A 21,725-nucleotide genomic window follows, 5' to 3' on the forward strand; every position below is an offset into this window, starting at 1 on the left:
GTGACGAAATGAAGCGTGGGATAATTCAAATCCTGGCTTCATTTGCAATTTCGATAGGTCTAATTTACATCCCTCTTTCGAAAGAGGGATGTAGTCTAGATATACCCTTACAAGGCTTTAAGGCTGGGGAGGGATGGGAACCTAGCACCTGCAGCTTGCCTTGATCCAGCCTGTGACACTCCGGTCTTGCCCCCCCTCTCTCCCGCGCCCCGCAGCGGAATGAGCCAGCACTGGTACTCCAGCCATCCCTATGGCTGTTGCTATACTTGAAAGGCGAAAGCGCCGCAGGGAGCACGAGCACTGCATGGAGCCAGTCCCCAACTAATCCCCGGCTCCATGCAGCACTGCCACTTTGAAATGCCGCAGGGAGCGTGGGAACTCCCATCTGCCCCTCTCCCTCCCGGCTGCATGCGGCATTTCAAAGCAGCAGACCCTGGAATCCGCATGCATGTACCATTTCAAAGCAGCAGCGCCACTTGGAGGCCGGGGTCTCGTCCCAGGCTTCACGCAAGGCTGCTGCTTTGAAGTGCCCCTTTTTCTGCCCCCACCCCCTTGCTGCCTCTGATAGAGGCGGGGGGAGAGAGGGGAGGACTAGTCATTCACATCCCTAAATTGGATTCCCTCACCTAGCAGTACTGCAGACAGACAAGAGGAATTCCCTAGTAGTTCCTCTTTCCAGATGCTTTTTATCTCAGGGGGTGGGGAAGAGGGAGGGAAGGCAAGAGGAGAAGTGGGTCTCACACTGAGCTGTACAGAACTTGGCAACCAAGAATAAGAATTAGCTGCAGAACAGTATGAAAGAAAACATGTAGGAGAGAAAGGCACTGGTAACTGAGAAAGGAATTAAAGAATATAAAAAAACCACAAGACCCAAGATCAACAGCAGGTAGGAGGCTGAGTATTGAGTACAGGCAGTCCCCGGGACCTGTACAAGATAGGGACTGTAGATTTGTTCTTAAGTTGAATTTGTATGTAAGTCGGAACTGGCTTCCAGATTCAGCCGCTGTTGAAACTGACCAGCGGCAGACTACAGGAAGCCCGAGGCAGAGCTGCTCTGCCCCGGGCTTCCTGGAATCAGCCACTGATCAGTTTCAACAGCGGCTGAATCTGGACACCTGGGACAGAGCAGCTGGGGCGCTGCCGGGTAGGTCCCCGCAGCAACGCACCTCGGCGGTCCCGCCGCTCCGCATCTCCCTGGTCTGCTGGGGGGAGGGGGTGCACTAGCTTTTCTCGCCGACGCCTGGGGTAGAGCAGCTGAGGCGCTGCCGGGTTGTTCCCGCAGCGCCGCTCCTCGGCGCTACTGGACCAACCCGGCAGCACCCCAGCTGCTCTACCCCAGGTGTTCAAGTCAGCCGCTGCTGAAACTGACCAGCGGCTGATCACAGGAAGCCTGAGGCAGAGCAGCTCTGCCTCGGGCTTCCTGTAGTCAGCCGCTGGTCAGTTTCAACAGCGGCTGAATCTGGACGCCTGGGGCAGAGCAGCTGGGATGTTGCCGGGTTGGTCCAGTAGCGCCGAGGAGCGGCGCTGCGGGAACAACCCGGCAGCGCCTCAGCTGCTCTACCCCAGGCGTCGGCGAGAAAAGCTAGTGCCTCCCCCCCCCCAGCAGACCAGGGAGATGCAGAGCGGCGGGACCGCCGAGACGTGCCGCAGTCCCGCCGCCGGCGTCCTCCGCAGCGAGAAAAGCCTGGTCTGCTGGGGGGGGGGGGGGGGGGGGGAGCGCACTAGCTGCGCCCCCCCCCCCCACAGCAAACCAGGGAGACACAGAGCAGCTTTTCTCGCCGCAGAGGACGCGGGCGGCGGGACCGCGGCGCGCCTGGGCTGTCCCGCCGCCCGTGTCCTCCGCGGCGAGAAAAGCCCCGTTCGTATGTAGGGATCCGACATAAGCCGGATCCACGTAACTCGGGGACTGCCTGAATAGCAATATGAGTAAGAGGAACTGCATTTATCTGCCATTCCTGTTGGGGGAATAAGTAGCTTCTCCTTCACACAAATAATGGGGAGAAGAGGAAAGGAGGAAACAAGGGTTTTCAAACTGATCAGCCACTTACTTGTGAGAGACTGATAAATAAGTATTGGGTTTCTAACTGATGGAAGACTTACATCCTGTCTCTCACACACTACCCAATTAGAAATCTGAGTCAAGTGCATACAAGCAGCTATTCCAGGACAATTAGAAAAGAGCTCACAAATAGGCAGCCATTCATAAAAACAAATGTGCAAAGTAATAAGAAAATCTACAACTGTGTCTTGATTAGTCAGTTCAGGAACCATTTGGACAGACCTTGTGGGATATTGTTCCATAACCATTCTGATAGGAAGTAAAGAGCAGTGACATGAAAACGATAACTCTGGAAGAACTGAACCACTGTAGTCCCACGATTATCTGATCCTAATTATTTCAAGTTCAATTTGCTCACTTCATGGGTAAGGAGTTAAGATCAGACCAGTAGCATTTAGGATAGACAGAGATGTAGCTAAGGCCATATTGGCCTGCAGTATCTCTGTGACCTGTGAGGATATCTGTACACTGCAGGAGATAGGTGTGATTTTTTTAAATTCAAAAGAAAACTTCAAGGTTCTGGAGTGTTTTGAGAGAGACAAAGGCCTTGTATAATGGACTTTACAAGGGAGTAAAGAGCTAACATTCTGTTTTGACTGCCTCTGATCCAGACCAAAATTCTGGACCTCTGGTTCTATTTCCCCTTCAGGAAAATAACTGAGGGGTGTTTTGAGGATTAACAGTGAAGTGCTGTGAAGACTGTCATTTCAAATGTTAATTAATACTACAGACACTACATGTTTAAAGTTATGGCTTCCAGAAAGCAAACATTGCATGAACCCACCTAATCTATTTTAGGGGTAATGGCAGGAGAGAATGAAGGCCCTTGCTACTGAGAGGAGGGCAGTTTCTAAAACAGGACATTATAGTTCTGCAAAGCCAAGCTGCATACATCTTCACATCCAGGCATTAGGACTCTTGTCCTTTTCCCATCTATTAAAATCGATGATGAGGTACTGGAGAATGTTGATCATTTTCTCTAACTTGGAGGGTTTGGAGGGTTTCATCCAAAGCAGATATTGGTATAGAAATCCAACACTGTCTGAGCTGTGCCAGTGCAGCCTTTGATGGTTTACAACACAGGGTTTTTGAAGATCACAACATTCAGACAGACATCAAGCTTCTTGTCTATCAAGCCGTCATTCTCCCAACACTATTGTATGGGTCTTAAAACTGGATAACCTACAGACGTCACTTGAAAGTCCTTGAGAGGTATCACCAAGGCTGTCTCTGCAAGATCTTGAAGATCAAATGGGAAGATGGACACACTAACATTAATGTTATGGAAGAGGTAAAGACCACCAGTATCAAGGCAATGATCATCTGTCAGCAACTTTGCTGGACTGGTCACATCACTCGGATGCCAGACTATCACCTCCCAAAATAGGTCCTGTTTTCTCAGCTGAAAGAAGGAGACCATAACGCAGAAGGACAACGGAAGTGTAATAAGGACTTACTAAAGGATGACTTAAAGAAATGCAACATTGAGGCATGAGAAACACATGCCCAGGATCTCTCAAAATGGAAAGAAGTCCTACACAATGGCTCCCTGCATTTTGAATTTGCCCACTGTTAAGCTAAGGAAGGGAAGACTGGCTTTAGTCATGATCAACTGTCTGCTGTTGTGCCTGGAAACATCTGTCCTTATTGTAATAGAACTTGTAGTTTAAAGATCAGCCTTATCAGCCACCTGAGGGTCCACAACTCCCATGGAAGATGATCATACTCAGCAATGAGTGATCGCCCATCATCATCGGCCCTGCCCAGGCCGGAGGCAGTGGGGCCAGTGCACAGGAGTACAGCCCAGGATTGCACCCTGGGCCAGCAGCAAGAGCGCAGCCCCAGCCAGAACCAGTGGGCCTGCAGCAGGGATCAGGACCAACAGCCAGAGGGGAGCCTTGACCTCTCTGCTCAGGTCCCAAGGTTGCTGGACCAGGGAGGTCCCATCTGTATCCCTATTTATACCAAGGATGTTAAAACGTGGAGGTTTTTGGTAAACATATAACCGGTGAAATTTTCAGCAGTTACATGTTTACATACTGGGAGGAAGGGGACTTAGCAGCTCTGCAGGGATCGGGGAACACAGGGAGTCAGCTTTTAAGTCCGCTCCCCAACATACTAGCTCCCACAGAGCCATCAATCCTCCTACCCCTGTGCTGCTGCCTCCGTATGAGAGTCAGAAGTGCAGGGGGGTTGGCAGCTTCATAGAAGCCGGTAAACGCAGGGGTTAATCAACTATACTATTACATACCTATTTTGAACTCCATTGCCCTGAAGTCAGGCACATGGGTGAACTTACTCTTCCTGTTTGCTCAGTGTGGAGAGCACCCAACTGAGTATGCCAGCTCCACACAGCCAATGCGCTCCCAGCTAAAGTACATGGAAGGTGCTGGATCACCTGGATCTGTCACGAAAGGAGGCTTTACAGGCAGAGCTCTGCTCCAATCTCAGAAACTTGCTCAGGGCATGGAAGAGAAGGGATATGTTAAGGACACACAGCAGAAGAACAATGCAGGATCCAGTCTGACAGATGGCTGGCTCACGGGTTACCAGTGCAGTTGAAAAGCTGCAAGAACCTTCATAGGATGTCCATGGAATGAGAAAATTTGAAAACCCTGCATCACATAACACTTAATCTGCTCCCAGAGACATTGCAAGCCCTTCCCAAAACACCTTGGGGTCAGCTGCAATAGCTACCCAAAATGTACTGCTGTGTGTCAATGCAAGAGCTACTAGTATGGGTATGCTCTGCCAACACAAGGAGCCCAGTGTGGACGTGCAACAGCTATTTAGTTACAGCAGTGGCTGTATATAGTCTAAGTCAGTGGATTCCAAACTTTTCAAGCATATGGACCCCTTTTCAATCTATTAATGTTTCATGGAATACCCCTCCCCACTCCCTGGGGGAGGGAAAAAAAAGAAAAAGGAAAAGGGGGGAAAAAAAAAGAAGAGGAAAAAAAGAATTGGGCCCACAGTGGTGGGCCCAATCCTTATTTTTAAACTTTCCACAGACCCCCCATGTAGTACCATCGTGGACCACTGGCCTACGTTAAAGAACATCGCTGTCCACCCTAGAAAGGTACGTATGACACAGCTACTTCTTTCCCAAGCGGCAGCAGTCTAAAAATTTAGTCATTTTAAAATGTACTTTGTCAATATAAGCTTGTCCCAAAACTTCAGTTTTGTTTCCCAGGCAATACTAAAAGGGTACATAGCACCTCTCAATAGCAACACTTGATGTTAGGGGGATATTACTGATACTGCTCAGAGAAGTTTGACAGGCTAACAAAAAGACTGGTAAATTTCCGCAGAAGAATGATCACTCGGCTGAAGTGAAACTTTAAAGGGGTTAGATCTCTAACCTTCTGAGTAACAACTTGGCTTCTGTGAAGAGAGAGAAAATGCAACCCAAAGAGCGAACAACTGAGAGAAGAGAGTGAGAAAGATGAGTAGACCATTATGTCCTTCATAACTCTGAGGGGGGACATAACTCCTTCACAGAAGAGTGACTGAGGTGAAAGGTGAAACAAAATACAGGACTATGTAGCACTTTAAAGACTAACAAGATGGTTTATTAGGTGATGAGCTTTCGTGGGCCAGACTCACTTCCTCGGATCAAATAGTGGAAGAAAATTGGCACAGCCATATATACCAAAGGATGCAATAAAAAAAAATGAACACACATGAAAAAGACAAATCAAATTTCAGAACAGAAGGGGGATGACGGGGGGGAGGTAAATGTCTATACCTCAAGCCCATCTGCCTCTATTTCTAATACAGAAACTCCTATAGGCCTAGAACTGTAATACATTACCATGGGCTGCACAGCCAGGAACAGAGAGACCAATCGTCTGAGAAACTGGGAGCAGTGCAAGGCAGGAACCTTATCTGCATGCACAATCAAATGAAAGACATCTCCATCCAACCCTGAGCCTGCAATCAGATGTGCTCACAGCACAGAAGACTGGCACAAAAACTAGCTCCAGTGTAGTATTACACAGACCACTAATGTTTGCCTTGACCTACCTGTCCTGTTAGTTGATAGGAGGAAGGAGGCTAGGGATGACCTATGGTACTCTGAAAGTCATTTACAACTTTTTATTAATAGTTAGATTCCAGATACTCAAACACATAGATGAAGCCCTAATTTTCCACTACTTTTCACTTAACACCGGTAGGAATTATTGCCCAAAGTCAGTGTGAAACACTGCTAAGGAGCATGGTAGCATTTAACACTCACTTGGCAAACAAGTAAATAACTACACAAAGCTCAAGACAGTGAAGAATCAGACCCATGAAGTGTTAGATTAACTGAAAGTTATTAATGAAGCTTAGTGCTAAATGATTGAATTACAGGCAGGACAATTTTTACGTCATTTAATTATTTCTAGGAATTTTTCAATATTTCTTACAACAACAAAAAAGATGAGAAATCAATGGAAACAAACTTAATTTTTCTTGGTAAATATCAGGGTTTATTTTGGTTGACATACACAAAGAGAAAAGTATTCAAAAGATTAATGATCTGATTAATGAAATTCAATGTGGCTTGCTGCAAAATTAAAACAGAACTCAAAATACAATGCTACCTCAGTTTAAGAAAACAATACATCTCTAATCCCCAAATAAAGCTTTTCATTTCAATTAATGTATTATCTAGACTTAAAACTATTATACTGTAAATATTTATATTTAATAATTAGGCCACACTATTTGCAATGCATACATTCAATTTATTTTTTTCCTCTGGTTTTTGGGTTTCAAACTTTTCAAATACTTTCTTGTGTTCCAAAATATACTGATGTAGATTATGATGTTCTTCCCATTTTAGTGAGTCAGATCTTTAAACTGTTATCCGCCAACAGCTTGAAATGTGTATGTGGTGGGCACAATATTAGTCACTGCATTCAGATGCTCACGTACTTCAGAGCTTGCATGTGTGTCCGGTTATTTTGTGTATCTTCTAAAACAGGCATGGGCAAAATACGGCCCAGGGGCCAGATCCAGCCCACCAAGCCACCGGATCTGGCCTGTGGGGAGCCCCAGGCAGGCTCCCTGCTTACCTCACCCGACCCACACACCGCTCAGAAAAGCACCTGTGGGACCATTTCTCTTTTAAAACTGAGCCCAGAGGGGAGGGCAGAAGGCTTTGGGTGCTGCTCCCGCACCCAGCATAACCCCACTGGCCAGTTTCTAGCCAGAAACTGGCCAATTGGAGCTCCCAGTTTGAACAACAGGCAGCAAATGAAGCACCACATCCCCCTCCCATCTGGCTCGTAGATATTCACACATGCACATGGCCCTGCAGCCTGTGCGAGGGCAGGACAGGCTGTCTGCCTAAAAAATGTGCCGGACTGCTGGCTGGGACTCACCCAGGTAAATCTCCTGGCCAGAGACTGTCTCTGGCACCCCAGTCTCTCTCTTCCCCAACCCTCTGCCCCCCACTCCTGCTTCCCTACTCCACATAGCCGAACCCTCTACCCCCCTTCTGTACCCATATACCCTCCCAGACCCAGTACACCAATCTCCTCCTGTCCTAGATCACAGCCCAAACCCCTGCACCCAAATCCAGTGCTTCAGGTCACAACTTCATCCTTCACCCAACCTCCATCCCAGACCCCACACTTCCTCCATTAATATCATGGAAGAGTGCGGCCCTCAACCATTTTCCAAAATCTTGGAGTGCCCCCCCATCAAAAATTATTGCCCACCCCTGTTCTAGATTAATAGATAACCTTACTTCAATAGGAAGCTTTGCATATACACACACAGACTCATTTATTATTGTAAACCATATATAACATGCAATATATTTTATTTTCCCAAGATTTAATTAACTAATCGGATAGTTGATGGGATTTCCATCAACTATTTGATTAGTTGATAAGGGGGCTCCAGGCTCTTGCTACAGTTCAAAAGTGGGAGCCCAGCAGGGAACGTTGGGCCAGCAGGGGACTCCCACTGGCTCCCCATGTTCCCTGTGGCTCCTCAGCCTTTGAAATGTTCAAGAGCCCCACTGCTTCCTCCCATCTGCTTTTGAAATGTACAAGATCCCTGCTGGGGTTCCCACATTTCAAAAGCAGAATCACAGCAGAACTGGTGTCAACAGAGACTGCTTCAGTCCTTGCTCGCACCATTTCCCGTTGTGCCTCTACTTCCCCTGTGCCCTGTGGAGACGGTGCTAAGAGGAACTGGCTTTTAAGATGGCTCCCACTCCCCCACTTGCTGCCTCTCTCTTACAGAGGTGGAGGTGGGGGGGGGGGCAACTAGTCACATGCATCCCTACAGAGATTACTTTAATATATTTGAATGATACAAAAGTATGGTTAGAATCGAAAAAAACAAGTTTGGGAGACCCCTTTTAAAAAAAATTAGTTTAAATTGAAAACAAAGGGCCTCAGTTACACAAATATGGAGATCAGAGTCAATCAATTTTGCAATTTAACAATTAAGTAAACAAACAATACAGAAGAAAAAAATCAAAATGGCCTCCCAAAATATACTTTACTCATTTTGACATGTTTAACTTTTATTGTAATAAATGTACTGTGATATATTTTGTACAAGTAACGTCGTAGGAATACTAGACCTTACTATGGAATATTATTAACTGATGTGGCGCATGGAGAGCCACACTGTCGGAAAAAAACCACATTGTCTCCACAGGCTCTGGCAGAGGGAAGGCAGCACTGAAAGGGTTCAGCTGCTGCACACTGACTAAGGACATTAAATATCAATTAATTTACTAGTCGAGTGGTCAATGGAATTTCAACTAGTCAACAGGCACTTCCGCATCCCTCCTTTGAAATGTACAAGAGCCCCAGTAGGGGCTCTTGTGCATTTCAAAACTGAAACTCAGCATGCAGCCCAGGGCCAGAGGGAAATTCTGCTGACTCCAGACTACACATGGGTGCTTCCACTTTGAAATGCCGTGCAGAGACAGGGTCAATTGGGGACTCCCCAGCTGATCCCGGGCTCTGCGCAGCATTTCAAAGCGGCAGCATCACACAGAGACCGGGTTCCGCACGGTGCTGTCGCTTTGAAGTACCCCCCTTTTCTCACCCCCCCTTGCTGCCTGGATAGATAGATAAATATCAGATACAATAAAGGCGGGGGAGGGGGGGACTAGTCGACTATCCTGTCGATCATCCAATAAGCATCTGCTTATTGGATATTCAACTAGTCCTTTACATCCCTACCACTGACCAGAGTCTTCTCTGAGGCAGGGAAGGGCTCCAGCAGAGGGAAGCTGGCAGCCTTTTCCCACTGCTTCCTGCACAGCCAGAGCCTTCCCCTGCAGCAACATGCCCCAATGTCAGGAAGCTAATAGCCTTTCTCTACTCATCTCCTGCAGCCTAAGCCCTTCCAGTCTTGCCAGTCTTTCCCCGCTGCCGGAGTCTTTTGCTGGAGGTGGCAAAAGCTCTAGCAGTGGTACAACTACTAAAAATATGACTATACAGAAAAGATGCAGTACGAGCCAGTAGAGACCATGTAGGATATGTACTACTGTATAAGCTACATACACAAACCCTCCCAGCAGGTCTTTATACCAGGGGTGGGGAAACTTTTTTGAGTTAGCGGCCACACACAAAAAACCTTCACTGACTTGGCGCCTGACTGAAGCCCAAAGATACTACTTACATTCCCCTTGCACACCAGAGGCTGGGGGGGGGGGCAACCTACTAGTGTGTGTGTGTGTGTGTGTGTGTGTGTGTGTGTGAGTGAGTGAGTGAGTGAGTGAGTGAGTGAGTGAGTGAGTGAGAGAGAGAGAGAGAGACTGACGGGGGGTGCCTCAGGGCCAGATCCAGGCAAGCCAGAGGCCACATCCAGCTTCCAAAGTCTGAGGTTCTCCTTAGCATTCTTTGGGGCTTTCACACATGCAGACAAGCAATAGTTCAAAGTTTCACAATACATACCTCTGTGAAGCAGGAAGCATGAGTTCTACATAAACAATGTCTGGAGTACTTATTTATAATATTTATTCGGTTCAGTCTTACTATTGTACTGTATTTTAACCACAATTCATAACAGTCAATTCAACAAACAGGAGTAGGGGAAAACTGTGAAGGAGGTACATAAACTTTGAACACTTAAATCACTGGAAAGAGTACTTGAAAAAAAATATGCCAGAACATGCACCTGTTCAAGCAGTTCAGTTTTCTCAACTGCCACACTACTTCAGCATGGCATTATCTCACTACTCCAGTTCACTGTGTTGATTCAGTAATATCCCAACAAATATACTTTTAAGAATGGGAGATGGAATAGACACCTTCAAGAAAGATAACATTTAGTTTTTCAAGGAACTATCAGATCAGCGTATTACAAAAAGACTGTCACAACATACTGATGATGCAGAAGTCAAAACTATTGACTACTGCAGAACTAGTCAAGAGATTCAGATGTGACTGATTTGCAAAAGTCATATCTTATGACTATCTATAGGATTACAGATACATAGCTATTCCGTTTCAGGCTACTCAATCTCTTCCCCTCCCCCCATTAAAGAATGTGCAATCTCTGATCTTATAGGTCCACGCAGCAAATATCCTCACACTCTTTCCCATTCTCCCTTTAACCTATGTGCTACAAAGTAGACATGAACTGCTGGTTAAAAAAATCCAGTCAATATTTCACCCAGAACCAGGAGCCTAAGCCTAGACAATATAATTATGTGGCCACATAAATTGCCACCTAATTCTGGTGTATTTTTAAACTGCCTATTTAAAGGTTTTCTAGACATTACATTTTCATTTTAATAAAGTCTCTAGCTCTTACCACTGAAGAAAACCTTCAAATTGTGAATGGATATAAAGCAATGTACTGATGCCTGTCTGAGTCTGCAGGCAACCTGAAATAACTCAGTGAGGTGTGACCTGTCCTATGGAGTCTAATGATAGTTACTGGTAGTAATGAATGATTTTAATGGTCCCATTTTAGTTGAAACAGCATGCATCACCAGTGCAGCTGCAGTTACTGAATGCAGTGGAGCCACTCAAACATCTTTTCTCCCAATATATACAGTCATTTCTGCTCGAAAAGGAACGTAGTAATGCATATATCCCATCTCAAATGCAAAAAGCCTGAAACTACCGGTACCTCCTGCATACCCAAAACTAAATTAGGTCATGTATCCCTGGTAGTATCAAAAGCTCCAACTGACTCCAACCCAACTGCCAAAGCCTGAAGCCTCATCCCAGACAACTTCTATTGATAACAATTAGCTGCACTATAGAAAGATCTGCAGCACACTGGAAATAAAAAAAAAAGTAAGCTATCATTAAATAAATTGAATTTAAACACACAAATGGCCCACAGAACACTAATGAACAGATGGAACTGGGCAGCAAGGAGACAACTTGGGAGGGCAATGCCACAATTCTTGGGCCTCAACTTAATTCAGGTCCAATGAGCCACCTGGTTTCTTTTCAATAATTATCCTATTCTCCCACCTATTCTTATGCTTCTGTCCAGGATCTTAGAATCCAACATGCAAAAAAACAAAACCACCACCACCAACAAAAAACACAGCCCCACAATATTCCAGCATTATCTATTTGCACTTAAAAAAATATTAGGTGCTAAACAGTCACAAATAGAAATATGACCCCAGACAGAGGCAGCAGCACAGGAGGGGCAAATGGTACCTTAGAGCCAGTGCTGGAGGGAACCAGGGGTGGGGGAAATGCCAGCAGTTGACTACATGAATCAATAAGCCTAGTCTTATTGGTTAATCTAGTCCACTACTGGTTGACATGCCTAGTCTGAAACTGATGCAGGAGTAATTTAGCTTCACAAAATTCCCTGTGGCATAAGGCCCTAGACAGTTTTCCTACTTGCTAGCCCCCCCGGCTTTTATATGCAGAAAAATACTTGTTGTGGGCCATGGAGTTTTTATAGCATGTTGGGGAGACCTCAGAAAGGAAAAGAGGTTTAGAATCCTTTTCCCATCCCACTTCTAGACCATGAACACATTGTCTTACACATCATTCAGCAATACAAGCAGCTCACCACAAAAACAATGGAGAAGAAAAAAGTATGACATCACCCCAAACAAGATAAACATTCAACAGTTGCGTTAGAAGGTGAGTAAGGGAACCCAAGTGTCACGGACAAGGCAGTGAGCCTGAACGCTCTCTTGAGGGTCAGGCCCATCAGAAGCAATGCTGCAAGCCGGTTCCTGCGGCCCCTTCCCTCCCCTTAGACAGGAATTGCGGTGGGAGGGGAGCCTGGAGCTCAGGACCCTGGTGTGATTGTTCCCCCTTCCGTCAGCGGTGTCCAAGCGCCCCCCAACGGGCTGGTGCCCCCCAGGCCATCTCCTGTGAGGGGGGGTTTCTGACCGGGGCACCAGTTCCGTGTCACTTCCAAGCACGGCTGGGAAGCGGCTGCCCCGCACCCTCACCTGTTGGTGGGGAGAGGAGCCGCCCCCGCCCCGCCAGGGCAACCCACCGGGGGCGAGGGGCGGATGTTTCAGCCGCGGAGCAGCCTGCCAAGGGCGCCCCGAACCCTCCCCCCCTGCAACGGCTGCCCATGGGCCCTGCGGGGCGAGCCGAGGGGCCGGGCGCAGGCTGCAGCCCCGCGGCTCGGCCCGGGCCCCGGAGCGCGGCGGCGGGGACCGAAGGCGCGAGCCCCCCCGCGCACTCACAGGCCACGTAGGCGGCGAGGGCGAGCGCCATGAGCAGCTTCATCCTCCGGCGGTCGATGGCGGTCAGCGCGCGCAGCAGCGGGCCCGTGCTCACCATCCCCCGGCAGGGCGCGCGGCGCGAACCCTGCCCGCAGCTGCCGCTGCCGCCGCCGCGAGCGAGTGAGCGCCTGCCCCGCCCCCCGCCCCGCCCCGCCCCGCAGCGCGCATGCGCAGGCCGGCGTCGCGCTCAGCGTGAGAAGCGGGTTGGAGGGAAGCGAAAGGAGGCGGGGCCTCGCTCGCGACCCAGTGCGCCTGCGCGCGGACCCTGCTGTGCCGCGTGCCTCTGCCACCCGCTGGCGCCTGGTGGAACCCAGGCGGGTGCTAAGTGGGGCTGTCAAATTCCGTCCCCCAGGCATCAGCCCGCTCCACGCCCTCGGTGTAGCGCCCCCCCCCTCCCCGCATGGTGCCATGAACACTGGGTCTGCCTCTTGAAGCCAGGCTGCTTTGCCCCGGCTCTACTGATGTTACGGACCCCGGAGAGAGCAACCCCCCCAATAGCCCAGATCCTGCAAGCACACGTGGGCCTGGGACCTGCTGCATCCCACCTGCCTCAAACAGAGATCTTTAGCTGCTGGCCTACACTGGCAAAACAAACCAAAACAAAACATGGTGCATTCGAAGGAGGCATGTAGTCTAGACACACCCAAAGACGCCATTTTGGGCAAGCGAGGGTGTGGGGGGCAGCAGTTATGCATACCAGGCTGCAGCTTACTTTTCTTCCCATTCCCCTGACTATCAGGGAGCGAGGGGGAAAGTATTTGGATTCTCTGAATGCCTCTCACCCCTGGCTGGTGAAGGGAGGGGCAGAGGAGTAATTCATGGAATCCAAGGACTTTCCCCTCACTCCCAGATGGTCAGAGGAATGGGAAGAAAAGCAAGCCACATCCCGGTATGCACGGCTGCTGCCCCCTCTGCTCTCCCGAAATGGCATCCTTGGTACTGAGTGCAGCCCCTGGCTGTCCCTGTTCCCCAGGCTCCCTGCACTCCAGGGTTTGCAAGTCTGCAATGACTCACCTCAGCTACCCACATGGCTTTTCCTGTCCTGGCTGTGCCCAGGGAGTGGTGTCATAGAGTCGCAGTCCAGCCATGGTAAGTGCCATACAAGAAGCTGTATGGAGCTAAGTCAGGGAGAGCCCCATGGAATCAGCAACCCTCTATCTGCCTTGGGCAGGAGGTCCAAGAGGCAGGGATACGAGTAGGAGCTTCAGGCTGGAGGCCTCTGGCCTTCCCACCTTTGCGAAGCTTCTGCCTGGACAGAGGAAGTTTGTGGAAGCCCTGATCAGAACATTACAGGAAAAGTGCTGTGACAGTCGCCCTCTCTCCCCCACCCCCCAGCCATGCTTTATGAAATGGACTTATGGTAACAAATATGCATAATTAGAAGATGCTTTGGACAAAATACCTCCTGTAACCTCAGTGTCTGAGTGATCACTATCTGCTATCAAACCCAGTGTAAATAACTGTTATAGGGAGCAGGGGAGAAGCAATCAATATGTACATCCTCCTTTCATTGTTAAAGGAGGCTTATCTGAATGATTTATTTGAGGTTCCGATCCCATTTGGGGATTGGGTTCCTGGAAGCTGAACCCAAAACTACTTTCTCCTCAGACCTGAAAAGATTAGTGTCTGTATTGCTCTTCGGAGTGGGGGTGTGGGGGAAGAAAGGGGAGGGGCGGTGATCTCAGCTCTGCAACTTGGCCAGGGGGGAGACCAGGAGATCTGGCCCAGGAATACAAGGTGGTGAAAAGGCCCAGAGAGGAAAGAGGCATGTGTCAATGGCTTTGTCAGCACTCCGGGAAGCACCCCCAAGGGGTCTTCTGTGACTGCAACCCAGTCACAAATGCAAGCAAACCAAGATTGCTGGGAAAGCAGAAGTAAAAACATTGCTCAACACAGTGAACAAATCACAAAGAAAGACTAGAAAAACAAAAGTTGTAGAAAGAAGCCGCTCAGCAACTAGAGCAAGTGTCAAGAAACAATATGTTAAAACAATATGAAATAAGGTTACATTGTATGGAAACACAATCAGGTCCATGGTACAAGCAGTAAGAAAGGCTGCCAGTGAACAAATAACAATTGCAAAGAAGTGCTGGCAGCATAAAAAGAGCTTTTTTACAATGCACTGAAACCTATCGTTCACACAGATGCAAGCATTCTAGACCTGCTAGATTAGGGGTGGGGAACTTCAGGTCTGGGGACTGGATCCAACCCCCAGCTTGCTTGGATCTGGCCCCCGAGGCTCAGGGGTCCCTCCAGCATTGGGGAGCCCGTGCTGGCACTCAAGCCCCCTGCCGCTTCCCTGTGGGGCCGGAGCACACAAAATCTACTAGTCTGGGCACCCTAGGCTCTGGTGTGGGAGGGGAATGTGGGGAGTGTTTTTCTTCTTCTCAGACAGCAGCTCCCCTGAGCCAAAAATGGTTTCCCACTCCTGTGTTAGATGAATGGGGCAGATTTCAAGGCACATTATACAATGATAAGGAGGAGAAATAGAGCAGAGAAGCAGTTACAAATGGGAAAACTGCCAGAACAGACAAGCACCTGAGCTACAGAGCCTGTGGGACTATCAGGCTACATCTACAGTGTGCTTTCTTGAGCAAGAATATATGCAAATGAGGCATGGCGATGAATGGGATCCTGCTGATCCAAATACTGATAAAGATATAAGATTATGATCAATATCAGGAAAAAATCTTATTGTCAAAAGATTGAGGCTGTGTGAATAACTGATTTTTTGGTTTACTGGCAGGTTGGGGAAAAAAAGTTTGGATCAAACAGAAAGTTGGCAAATTGAAAGAGTTGGAAAAATGTGGATCAAATGAAGAGTGTCTTATGTTTGGGGGCATTTTAACTATTTTTAAATGAAAGCAAAAGAAAATTTTGCTAGGTTCACAAAATCAAGAAGGAGAAAAGTTGCCTCATGCCCTAGTTCTTAGGACACTTACCAGGGATGTGAGAGACCCAGAATTGAATCCAAATTCTGAAACAGGATCTTGAATCCAGGTCTCCCTCTCCTAGGCTTATTGCCAGGCTATTGGCTACTCTGGGATGGGGTTCTATCAGTCTCTCCTGCTGAAGCTGCTCCACTTTGTATAAAATACTTGAAAAGTTATTGGGCTAGAGAGAGAAAGTATGAGTAAGTCTACAGCCCAGTAGTTACAGGTCTGAGCTGGGAGAGAGGACACACAGTTTCCAGTACCTGCTTCAGTAATTTGTATCTGCAGTTTTTGTTTTGTTTTCACTGTGACAGTTTGCCCTAATGGATCCACATTTAAAAAATGCTTCTAGCAATCTGAATCTGCATTTTTGGTGCCAAAAAATTGTCCAAAATATTTCACCCAGCTCTACTTGTGAGTAATGTAATGTGTGTAAAGTGAGGCATGTTCACAAGTCTTTGCAAGATCAGATCAAGTAAGATACTATTTAGCACGAATGAGCATATCAGAGATATCAGGGGTACATTTACATGGAAAACAAAACCAAAACCAAAACAAATCCATATCAGAAGTGAACCTCAAAGAATCAACTAAAAATAGCAATGTCGACATTTGGGATTAGGCCAAAGGCTAGGCACTGAGTCCCTCCACCATTGTTGTGTTTCAGAGCCAAATGGATAGACTGGCTGTTTTTGGTGCTGCTGTGTCAGGCCTGGGAGCCCAAGTCAGTTGTCCCAGGCTCTGAGATTTGTAACCATGGGATTTTTTTTCTGTGTGGAGATACCTTAAGTCAGTGGTCACCAGAACCCCTCCCACACTCCAAATTCTTTAGCCCAAGATCAGAGTCTGCATCCCCCTCTCACACACCCTAACCCTCTGCTCCCAGCCTGATAAAAGTGAGTGAGGATGAGGAAGGGAAGGATGATGAAGTGAGCAAGGGCAGGGCCTTGCAGAAAGGGCAAGAAGAAGGTGGGACAAGGGTGTTTGGATTTGAGGTGGATCCTGGATTGCGTTTAAATTCAAAATGTGATCTCATGCTTTAAAAGGTTAGAGACCACTGCCTTAAGTCAGCAGTTCTCAACCAGGGATCTAAGGCTCTCTGGGGGTCCACGAGCAGGTTTCAGGGGTGCCACCAAGCACCAGGGATGTCAACATGTAGACAAGTACATGATTAACTAGTAAACCTGGGCTTATCTGTTAATCTTGTTGACTACACACACAATTCACCCCTTGTTGCCTCTCTATCAGCCTCTCTTAAAAGCTGGCTCCCCACAAGCACCGAATCCGCTTCCCCTACCCCTCATGCTGCTGCCTCTGATAGAGAGGCAGCAGCACTGAGAGTGAGACGGGCAGGCTGGAGCACAACGTGTGGGGAGCCGGCTTTCAAGCAGGCTCCCCGTGCATGTCAGCTCCGTGGACCACCTGCCCCCTCCCCTTTTGCCTCCTACTGAGGCAGTGGAGGAGGGGGAAGAGGCAGGAGCTGGTGCTGGCAAAAGCCAGCTTAAAAGCCGGTTCCCCCCACCCCCCACCAGCTCCCCGGTGCTACTGTCTCCTCCCCATGCACTGCTGCCTCTATCAGATGGGCAAGGGAGGCCTCCACAAAGCAGCCTCTGTCCACAGTAGTTCTGGCTCATGGGGAGCTGGTTTTTAAAATGGCTCCCCTCACAGTCTGGCATCTGCCTGGGACCCCATGCTGCTGCCTGTTACAGAGGCAGCAATGTAGGATCGCAGGGGGATTCCCAGGAGTGGGGCTGGTAGTGCACTGGCTGCTGGCCCCACCCCCAGGGACTATCAAATAGTCATGTAACCGCTAAAATTTCACACTGTTATATGACTATTCAGTTACACAATATCTAACATCCCTACCAAGCACAACCAGCATTAGACTTACTGGGGCCCAGTTCAGAAAGCCAAAGGCCTGTCACCCTGAGCCTCGCCACCCTGAGCAGCTTAACTTCCATAGGCTCCATGCAGTTACCCTGTTTGCTACCCGCTACTGCTGGAAGCCCTAGCTTTTATATGAAGTAAAACAGCTGTTGTGGCATAGGTGGGCGATGGAGCTTTTCGAGTATGTTGGGGGAGGGGGAGAGCTCAGAAAGAACAAAGATTGAGAACCCCTGCCCTCAGTGACCTACAGGAAGTCTGTGGTGGTGCTGGTGAACTGAAGTTTCCTAACTCTCTGTCTGTGTTTTAATGATAAGACCATCCTTCCCTCTTAATTTTAGTTTCCCATGTTTTGGGTTTTGATATATTTATTGTTTTGTGTGTAGGGAAAAGGAAATAGACACACAATGTTATAAAGCAAACTCTTGGGGCAAATTTACCTTTGGTGTCACTACAAAGAGCTATAGAGTTTTACACCAGGAATAAATATGACCATCAGGTATTAAGCTGGGAAAATTCACAGGAGAAAAAAGTACTTATTCCCCTGGGATAGATCAGTATAGTAGACTCAACCGTTTCCGCTTTCCAGGACTTAGTCATGCAGTCCTTACTCAGGCAAAACTGACATTGAAATCAATGGGATTTCCCACTAAAAAAATGAAAGGGGAAGAACGGGAAGTTCTCACTGGAAGATCTCTCAGAGAAATAGTCAATTAATAATAAAATAATATTATCTGGCTCTCATACAGGGCTTTTCATCTGTAGATCTCAAAGCTCTTTAATGGAGCACTTTGATATTTTTCACTAGGCAACTGCCTGTACAATCATAGTAAGTGGGAATCTTTAGGCTTACCAATGGGACCCCAAGGCACCTACAACTGACAGCATTCTGTACATTTTCACTTTCACTGATGCCAGTCAGATTACAGCAGTCTTGATAAATGAGGCCTCTCCCTGCCTTATGGGAAAGAATCTCTCCCCCTCGTGGCCTCTCTCGGCTCTATGTAAGGATTCTGGGAATATGTGAGCCATTAGTCAGAGATCACAGTCCTGGTTCCCTGGGAGGAGCCACCACCACAGCAGTAGCACCCTCACTGCCCTCAGTGACCTCACTGCCTCTGTCCTCCCAGGCCCCTGCCCTTGGCTTCCTGCCCTGCATCCTGAACCTCCCACCCCCTGCCCTCACTCCTGCACCCCCACCTCCTTTCCTGAGCCCCCACCCCCTGCCCTCACTCCTGCACCCCCACCTCCTTTCCTGAGCCCCCACCCCCTGCCCTCACTCCTGCACCCCCACCTCCTTTCCTGAGCCCCCACCCCCTGCCCTCACTCCTGCACCCCCACCTCCTTTCCTGAGCCCCCACCCCCTGCCCTCACTCCTGCACTCCCACCTCCTTTCCTGAGCCCCCACCCCCTGCCCTCACTCCTGCACCCCCACCTCCTTTCCTGAGCCCCCACCCCCTGCCCTCACTCCTGCACCCCCACCTCCTTTCCTGAGCCCCCACCCCCTGCCCTCACTCCTGTACTCCCACCTCCTTTTCTGAGCCCCCACCCCCTGCCCTCACTCCTGCATCCCCACCTCCTTTCCTGAGCCCCCACCCCCTGCCCTCACTCCTGCACCCCCACCTCCTTTCCTGAGCCCCCACCCCCTGCCCTCACTCCTGCATCCCCACCTCCTTTCCTGAGCCCCCACCCCCTGCCCTCACTCCTGCACCCCACCTCCTTTCCTGAGCCCCCACCCCCTGCCCTCACTCCTGCACCCCCACCTCCTTTCCTGAGCCCCCACCCCCTGCCCTCACTCCTGTACTCCCACCTCCTTTTCTGAGGCCCCACCCCCTGCCCTCACTCCTGCATCCCCACCTCCTTTCCTGAGCCCCCACCCCCTGCCCTCACTCCTGCACCCCCACCTCCTTTCCTGAGCCCCCACCCCCTGCCCTCACTCCTGTACTCCCACCTCCTTTTCTGAGCCCCCACCCCCTGCCCTCACTCCTGCATCCCCACCTCCTTTCCTGAGCCCCCACCCCCTGCCCTCACTCCTGCACCCCCACCTCCTTTCCTGAGCCCCCACCCCCTGCCCTCACTCCTGCACCCCCACCTCCTTTCCTGAGCCCCCACCCCCTGCCCTCACTCCTGCACCCCCACCTCCTTTCCTGAGCCCCCACCCCCTGCCCTCACTCCTGCATCCCCACCTCCTTTCCTGAGCCCCCACCCCCTGCCCTCACTCCTGCACCCCCACCTCCTTTCCTGAGCCCCCACCCCCTGCCCTCACTCCTGCACCCCCACCTCCTTTCCTGAGCCCCCACCCCCTGCCCTCACTCCTGTACTCCCACCTCCTTTTCTGAGCCCCCACCCCCTGCCCTCACTCCTGCATCCCCACCTCCTTTCCTGAGCCCCCACCCCCTGCCCTCACTCCTGCACCCCCACCTCCTTTCCTGAGCCCCCACCCCCTGCCCTCACTCCTGCACCCCCACCTCCTTTCCTGAGCCCCCACCCCCTGCCCTCACTCCTGCACCCCCACCTCCTTTCCTGAGCCCCCACCCCCTGCCCTCACTCCTGCATCCCCACCTCCTTTCCTGAGCCCCCACCCCCTGCCCTCACTCCTGCACCCCCACCTCCTTTCCTGAGCCCCCACCCCCTGCCCTCACTCCTGCACCCCCACCTCCTTTCCTGAGCCCCCACCCCCTGCCCTCACTCCTGTACCCCCACCTCCTTTCCTGAGCCCCCCACCTCCATGTCCTCACTCCTGCACTCCCACCCTCTTTGTATTCTGGCAAAAGACAGAAAAAAACTGCAAATACTGTCTACCAAGAAGCTCTGTCTAATGTTTGAATCACTTTCTTTTTTTAAAAAAGCTTCAGAGGGGTAGCCAAGTTAGTCTGTAACAGGAAAAATATATATAAAAAACAATAGATTAGGAGCACCTTAGAGACTAACAAAACATGTAGATGGTATCAGGAGCTTTCGTGGGCACAGCCCACTTCTTCAAATGACAGGAGTGTTAGAAGTCCAGATCCAATACTAAATAAGGGGGAGGAGGGGAGAGAGAAGGAAAAAAAGAGAAAGAAAAGGGTATGTGAGAGACAGGGCACGGAGAGAGACAACCACGGGGCCCATGGAGCTCCCCGCACTCACGGAAGCCCTGAGGAGGCCCTCGCTGGGGAAGACGTGCTTTCCTGGCGGCCGTGCACGGTGTACTCAGGCACTGCTCCCAGAAGCAGGAAAGTGATGCAGGGGGATGGCGGCAGCCAGACGCGGAAGGGGGAGGAGCCATCCGGTGGCCGAGGTGGCGCAGCCCTACAGGGGCACTATAAAAGGGGGCCGCCCAGGCCTGAGAAGGTAAAGAGAGGAGCGGAGGCCGAGGCCGGAGAGAGGAGCAGGGAGCTCACCGAGATACCGAGGTACACGCTGATGAGATGGAAGAGACCCAGGACTAGGTGAAGGAGCCATCTGGCCACCTGTGGGTTAGTGAGTTACGGGGCGTGCCCCACCAACCAGACAGGGGGTCCTCACCCCCATCCATAGGGTCCTGGCTCAGGACCTGGAGTGAGGGCAGGCCCAGGTCCCCCTCCCCTCCGTTGAGGCCCATGTTTGGGTCTAGTGAGCTATTGGCGGGTAGAAAGGCATTGGACTGAGAGACTAAGGGATGGGGCATGGAGACTTGGGGTGGTTGGTATCACAGGAGAAGTCACAAATTCCCAATGATGAGGTGGCTGTAAACCTGAGGGGAGGAGCGAGTCATGACAGGAGAAAGAAAAAGGAGAGACAGTGAGTAGATAAGCTTCAGAGGGGTAGCCGAGTTAGTCTGTGAGGGTACGTCTACACCTGCTCCCTAGTTCCAGCTAGGGATGCAAATGTAGGTGACCGAAATTGCTAATGAAGCAGGGATTTAAATATCACACGCTTCATTAACATGATCTCACCAGCGCGTTAATCCACCCCAAAGCTGATTCGAACCAGGAAGTGCGCACCAGGACACGTTAGTTTGAACCAACCCCCCCAAAATGAAAAGTAACATTAGTTTGAACCAAGGGGTTTGGTTCGAACTAATGCATCCCGGCGCACACTTCCTGGTTCGAATCAGCTGTTGAGCAGAGTAATGCGCTGGAGAGATCATGCTAATGAAGCACAGGATATTTAAATCCCTGCTTCATTAGCAATTTCAGTCGCC

General features: G+C 49.9%; 1 protein-coding gene and 1 long non-coding RNA gene across 3 annotated transcripts in view; one reads left to right on the top strand and one right to left on the bottom strand.

Annotated features, from left to right (window-relative positions):
- The window catches only part of UXS1 (UDP-glucuronate decarboxylase 1), a 119,727-nt gene that overhangs the window by 76,884 nt on the left and 21,118 nt on the right, over positions 1–21,725 (bottom strand). Inside the window, exon 1 of one of the 2 annotated variants that reach the window (XM_075917766.1) lies at positions 12,705–12,887. The exons of the other annotated variant lie outside the window; for it this stretch is intronic. Within the exon in view, the coding sequence (XP_075773881.1) occupies positions 12,705–12,801 (97 nt within the window). The 5' untranslated portion in view covers positions 12,802–12,887. Of the gene's footprint in view, positions 1–12,704; positions 12,888–21,725 lie in introns of those variants that run through there. 2 annotated transcript variants of the gene reach the window in all.
- The window catches only part of LOC142825737 (uncharacterized), a 59,021-nt gene continuing 57,973 nt past the window's right edge, over positions 20,678–21,725 (top strand). Inside the window, exon 1 of the long non-coding RNA XR_012900087.1 lies at positions 20,678–20,955. This is a non-coding gene — a long non-coding RNA (uncharacterized LOC142825737). The remainder of the gene's footprint in view (positions 20,956–21,725) is intronic.

Source organism: Pelodiscus sinensis, chromosome 1 (genome assembly GCF_049634645.1).
Source record: "Pelodiscus sinensis isolate JC-2024 chromosome 1, ASM4963464v1, whole genome shotgun sequence".
NCBI lineage: Eukaryota > Metazoa > Chordata > Testudines > Trionychidae > Pelodiscus > Pelodiscus sinensis.